The sequence below is a fragment of the Podarcis vaucheri genome, assembly GCF_965113315.1.
Source record: "Podarcis vaucheri genome assembly, chromosome: 17".
Classification (NCBI taxonomy): domain Eukaryota; kingdom Metazoa; phylum Chordata; class Lepidosauria; order Squamata; family Lacertidae; genus Podarcis; species Podarcis vaucheri.
Genome location: NC_138755.1, coordinates 42,070,881 through 42,076,880, shown reverse-complemented (window position 1 = coordinate 42,076,880; position 6,000 = coordinate 42,070,881). Strand labels below are relative to the sequence as shown.

The window sequence follows — 6,000 nt, the reverse complement described above, 5'->3', positions numbered from 1 at the left end:
CCAGCAGTCCCCCTACCTGAGCTGGTCTCATGGGCAGGGTTGAGGACTCTCAGGCTGCTGGTTCTGAGTGGGCTTCAATATCCACGCTGAGGTGTCCCAGGACTTCATGTCTGCCACATGTCATCAGCCCAACACATATTGCAGACTGCATTCTGAATCCTGTATTTTCCACCGGGCCGGGAAGAGGGTGATCTGAAAGTTGGGGGATATTGACGTCACTCCCTTGTCCTGGTCAAATCATCCAGGCTTTGACACCAAAAATGCCCTGGTCACCTTGTATGATGACCTCTGTCAGGAGAGATTGGGGAGATGCATCCCTGTTAATCCTCCTTGACCTCCATACTGTATGCACCAGTAAAAAAGGTAAAAGCACCCCTGGACGGTTAAGTCCAGTCAAAGGCGACTATGGAGTTGTGGCGCTCATCTCGCTTTCAGGCCAAAGGAGCCGGCATTTGTCCACAGACAGCTTTCCGGGTCATGTGGCCAGCATGACTAAACCGCTTCTGGCGCAACAGGACATCGTGACGGAAGCCAAAGCGCATGGAAACACTGTTTACCTTCCTGCCACAGCGGTACCTATTTATCTACTTGCACTGGCGTGGTTTCAAACTGCTACGTTGGCAGGAGCTGGGACAGAGCAACGGGACCTCAGTGATTTAGACCACAGCGCCACCCACATCCCCTTTACCATATACATCAGTACTCCCTGCTGGTGAGTACTGTAACAAAAAATGGTTGTATCTCTGCTGCTATTGTTTTTGCATGACTTGAGTTTGTTTGATCATCTGTGCTGCTCACCAGCACCAAGAAACCTCTTGAACGCACTGGGAAGTTCTTTGTATCTGTCTGTTCCAGATCCTGCTCTCCTGCAGCACCACGTGGGCTGTATTTTTGCATGACTTGAGTTTGTTTGATCATCTGTGCTGCTCACCAGCACCAAGAAACCTCTTGAACGCACTGGGAAGTTCTTTGTATCTGTCTGTTCCAGATCCTGCTCTCCTGCAGCACCACGTGGGCTGTATGGGTCTGTATGCCTGTGTGGGTCTTTGCAGTTCTGCGTTTCTGCCATTGCTGGCCCAGGCCGCTCCTGCAGCAACCATGGGCATAGAAGAAGAAGAAGAAGAAGAAGAAGAAGAAGAAGAAGAAGAAGAAGAAGAAGAATTTGGATTTGATATCCCGCCTTTCACTCCCTCTGTGAGGTGAGTGGGGCTGAGAGACTTCAGAGAAGTGTGACTAGCCAAGGTCACCCAGCAGCTGCAAGTGGAGGAGCGGAGACGCGAACCCGGTTCACCAGATTATGAGACTACCGCTCTTAACCCCTACACCACACATAGCCAAGGGGAGCAGCTGTCCCCCCTACCAGATCAAGTAAAACAATAGAAATACTCAACCAACTGACCAATCACGTCAGTTCTGCCCCCGCAAAAGTCCTTCCCCCCCCAACAATGTCTTGCCTCCCCTAACAAAAATCCTGGCTACGCCCATGGCAGCAACCCTGTTTTTACTTTATTCCAGAAAACAGCGAAGTAAGAAAGGATAAAGCAGGCAGACTTAGTAATGGCAGGGAGCAGCTTGCTGCTAGGACTCTCCCATCAATGAATCTGGTTGTACAGTGGTCAAAACTAGATGAGGGAGAAAACAACAGAAATTCGACAGGAGGGCAGAAGGTGAAATGTTTTCTTTTAAATATTTATATTTTTAAAATGAAATGTTTTACAGCTGTTTCCAGCGATGCCAGAAATGGGGCGAAAACTCTTCTCCATTGCAGAGATCCATAGCTCCAGGTATACAGCCTTTCCTCAGTTCCTATTTACTAAGAGGCCGATAAGGGAATCTGTGGGGAAACATTCAAAAATAATTAATGGTGAATAACACTGGCCAGTAAACCAGTTCCTGCAATGGGGAATTTTCCTTTTGGCTACTGATTCTCCACTTTCCACTAAAAAGAAAATAATTATATTTTGGGCTTTACCCCCCAATCATCTCCTCCTGCTCTGGGCATGAGAGAAGCAGGTCAAGGGCAAATAAGAGAGACCTGGAGGTCTGTACCCCCCCCCCCATGTCTAAGGTTCCCCACCCTATTATTCCAGAACTCACGTGAAGAATTTTCGTTTCTGACCCCGATGTCGCAGTCTGTCTGGCAATCTGGCTGACTGCAAACGAAACAGGGAAAAGTAGGCCGTAGTTGCACAGGATACTGCTTGATAGCTCCTTTACAGTTCCTCCTATTTCATTGCCCCCTTGAATCTCTACTCAGAGAAAGGAGTGTTTTGGGGAAGTCAGGATCTTGCATACTATTTTGCGACATTTTGGTTGGTTTAACAAAGTTCTGCCTTGGGTAAAGCTGCCTAATTTGGCTTCTATATTTGCTCCTTTTGCCTAGCATGGAAGACTGGCAGGCAGGAGGAAAAGATGTTGGAGCTTTTGCATCTGCTTGGCGATTCTCCCCTGCAAAGGCTCTCAAAAGCTGTCCAAGTGCCAGCCAGAAGTATGCCTCGTTTAATACTATTGCTTTATGAACATGGCATTGAGAATCCTAGCATCATCTGAAGTATTATTCATATTGTTTTATTTTGTTTATACCTGCCCTTCCCCCCCAAAGGGAGTAAAGATTCGTCCAACTGAGTGCTAAAAACAGTTTGGGGGGGCAGCAGGACAAGAGGAAGTGTGGCTAAGGTCTTAGTAAGGGCTAAACCATGGGTAGGCAAACTATGACCCGGGGGCTGGATCCGGCCCAATCGCCTTCTAAATCAAGCCCGTAGACGGTCCATGAATCAGCATGTTTTTACATGAGTAGAATGTATGCTTTTATTTAAAATGCATCTCTGGGTTATCTGTGGGGCATAGGAATTGGTTCATTCCCCCCCCAAAAATATAGTCTGGCCCCCCACAAGGTCTGAGGGACAGTGGACCGGCCCCCTGCTGAAAACGTTTGCTGACCCCTGGGCTAAACCCCTAGGATGCTGTTTTTCTACAAGGATGTACTCCCACCTTTTATGCAGGTAAGACAGATAACAAGGTTTCCCCCACCTGCTGCATGGGTAGCACTTGTTTTTTGGAGAAAGAATCCATGGAGGCACTCTCACATACTGTGTCACTGAATTTGGTACCTAGAAAGAAAAGATAAGCGAGAGAAGGAGATATTTTATTTCAGTGATTTGGATCTCACTCAAACACACTAGCACCTAAGCAGTGTTTATTATCTGGGGACAAGTTAGATGCGATGCAGAAGTTCCACATTCAGGATCACTTGTGGCTTTTAAGGCAATTCAACAACAGCAGAAGGGTGCCAAAATCTGATTCACATTTCCCATATGCAGTGGTTTTCCCATTGATAACTGTGGGGCCAATTTGCAGATGGAGACAGAACAGGTTCTCAGACAATACCTGCCTATTTTTCCTCATGGGGCAAACAGTAGCTTCAGAGATGGGATTTTAATCAAGAAAACAGCTCTGGAGAAGAAGAATCAGAGGGCATGAGAAGGAGCCGGCATCTTTTCCCAGCACTATGCTCCTGATCTGAATCAGGACCAGTGTTGCTGTTACATTAGGAAGAAATTGCAGGAGGTCCTGATCACAGATCTGTGTCAACACATTTAACTGTGCCCTCTGCAGGGCGAAAAGAGAATGGGTGAATTAACAGCATGGTTAGAAGAAAAGGAATCTGTTCTGACAGTGACACAGGAGGGAACGTTCAACCACTTCAATCATTGAAAACAAGCACCAAATAGTTACATATCAAAGGGAAAAGATGCGTCATTTTGCATTTAAAAAGCAAGATAAGACTGCAATTCTATGGATGTTTACTTGAAGGTGAACTCCATTGAGTAAAAATAAAAAAATTCCTTCCAGTAGCACCTTAAAGACCAACTAAGTTAGTTCTTGGTATGAGCTTTCATGTGCATGCACACTTCTTCAGAATACTGAACTAACTTAGTTGGTCTTTAAGGTGCTACTGGAAGAAATTTTTTTATTTTGACTATGGCAGACCAACATGGCTACCTATCTGTAACTGGATCCATTGAGTAAAGTAGGGGTTACCTCTGAGTAAACATGCATAGACATGGTTGTATATAATTGAAAATTATTATTTTCTAATGTTCAATCTATACTGAAAGGTTTTTTTAAAATTACAGCTGAATGAAGATTTTAGCTTCTTTCAACTTTGGATTTTGGAATTTGTTAAAAATTCCTCATGTTATGTTATGGCTCATCTGTTTGCTCATAATGTTATAATAGACAATTTATTGCATTCCTATTATTAAAGTAAGGTCATGGAACTGCAGAATAATTACTAGCTCCTGATATCATTTTTGCTTCAATTTATTAGGCTTTCTAAATCGAAACTTTGTAGACAAAATAGCTAATTTTGATTACTGTTAAGACCTCCTAAAATCTCCCCAGATAAAATTATATATATACCACAACTAAATATTTTGGAGCTTGCTTGGAAAAAATAAAGGTATTGTGTCCCTTAAAAGAAACCACCCCCAAAAAACCACAATGAAATGCAGCAGGGAGCTCAGAATTCTAGCCCAGGGGAACAAAATGTGGTGCTCTCCGGGTGTTTGGTTTTTTAAACTCCATTTTGTCCCGGATCTTAGAGAAGTCAATCGGAAATTGCTCACTGAGCGCTAAAAAGCAGCTACCCAACCCCCGAAAACCAGTGGGAAAACCATGAATTGCAAATATGTTTTTCTGCTATGCTCCTATGTGCCATGGCTCAAATGAAACAATTACTCTTGCCTTATTGGTTGAAATATTTTGTTCTTTCAACTGAGAGAATAAGTGTTTCAGATAATGAACATTTATTTGTTTGGGGGAGAATGCATTTAGAAGCTCAAGTTCATCACATTTTAGAAGTTTCTGTGTGTTGGTTTAGTTTCTTTGGCATTGGATGAGCAGGTGTTATTGAGTTCAAAAGTGTATGTCATGTGGCGGGGTTCTCAGTGAGAGATATGGAGTCAGTCTTGTCTGAAAGCCATATTGGGAATATCTTACATGGAAGCTGGAACTTTAAATATCATTTAAAAATTCAACATAAGCGCTAGTGCTATATTAGCACTAGGATTGTGTAGGAACAAAGGAATGTTTATGTTGATTAAACCTACATTTTATATACTCTGGTTTGGGATGTTTCACTTATTTGTTAGAGTCTGTGTCGTTCATATATAAAGTTTGAGAAGCTTGAATTAAATGCCAGCAGGAGAACTCAAAATTCTAGGCCAGGGGTAGACAATGTGCTGCTCTCCATATGTGGCATTAAGGGGGCATTGTGTAAGTTTCTAGGTGTCAGTTTTATGTACCAAGCTAAGAGTACATCCTGTAGTCAGAATAAGTGCGGGAGGAATCTTTGGTGTGGGTTCAGAACAAGGACATAGCATGTTTAAGAGAACATTCTCTGCTTAAGAAGACTCTTAAGAGAGTTAATAGGTTAGATTTTAAGGTATAGAGGCTATTTTAATGTCTTCAGGGTGTTTTTGCCTTTTAAAGAGTAATCCATTAAGTTGGTAGTTATAATAAGAGATTAATAGTCATTAGAAATGAGGTAAGAAGGCATACGGGACGTGGGTGGTGCTGTGGGTTAAACCACAGAGCCTAGGACTTGCCGATCAGACACCTCAGTGTATGGGGAAGGATTGTTGGGAACTCAGTGACGGTTCCCCCTTAGTCAGGCCCAGAGTTGGTAGCAAGTTTAATTTTCATCCCTAGCACCTCCCCTGTCCACAGATGTACAGAAAATAATTGCCGAAAACCCAGAAGGAATTGCTTCCATTCTCGAACGTGCCTTGGAAGTCGAACAGCTTCTTCTGCGTGTTTTTCGATTTTCTCAATGGATTTTGCTGACCGCCCATTGCGCCTCAGTTTTCAAACATTTCAACAGTTGAACGGTCTTCCGGAACGGATTACATTCGAAAACCAAGGCTACACTCTTTCTTTTAACCCCAAAGTGCTCAGAAAAATCTCTCAAAATCTTTCTACAATTTCTACTTTTAGTTA

The 6,000-nt window shown here is 43.3% G+C and overlaps 1 protein-coding gene and 1 long non-coding RNA gene across 4 annotated transcripts in view; one reads left to right on the top strand and one right to left on the bottom strand.

Moving 5' to 3' along the window:
• Positions 1 to 1,252: 1,252 nt before the first annotated feature.
• Positions 1,253 to 6,000, top strand: part of CTC1 (CST telomere replication complex component 1) — a 32,041-nt gene continuing 27,293 nt past the window's right edge. Inside the window, exons 1-2 of one of the 2 annotated variants that reach the window (XM_082206042.1) lie at positions 1,253 to 1,667; positions 2,384 to 2,488. In XM_082206042.1, coding sequence (XP_082062168.1) covers positions 1,627 to 1,667; positions 2,384 to 2,488 — 146 coding nt within the window. In that variant the 5' untranslated portion in view covers positions 1,253 to 1,626. Of the gene's footprint in view, positions 1,668 to 1,700; positions 1,785 to 2,383; positions 2,489 to 6,000 lie in introns of those variants that run through there. The other variant, XM_082206041.1, reaches the window with a different exon arrangement.
• On the bottom strand, positions 1,662 to 3,798 carry LOC309522698. Of its 2 annotated transcripts, none has more exons than XR_014215146.1 (3): positions 2,986 to 3,798; positions 2,098 to 2,153; positions 1,662 to 1,834 (listed from the first exon to the last, which is right to left on the bottom strand). It is a non-coding gene; the product is annotated as an uncharacterized lncRNA (long non-coding RNA). The 2 variants fall into 2 exon arrangements; XR_014215147.1 differs by having other exon boundaries at positions 3,031 to 3,796.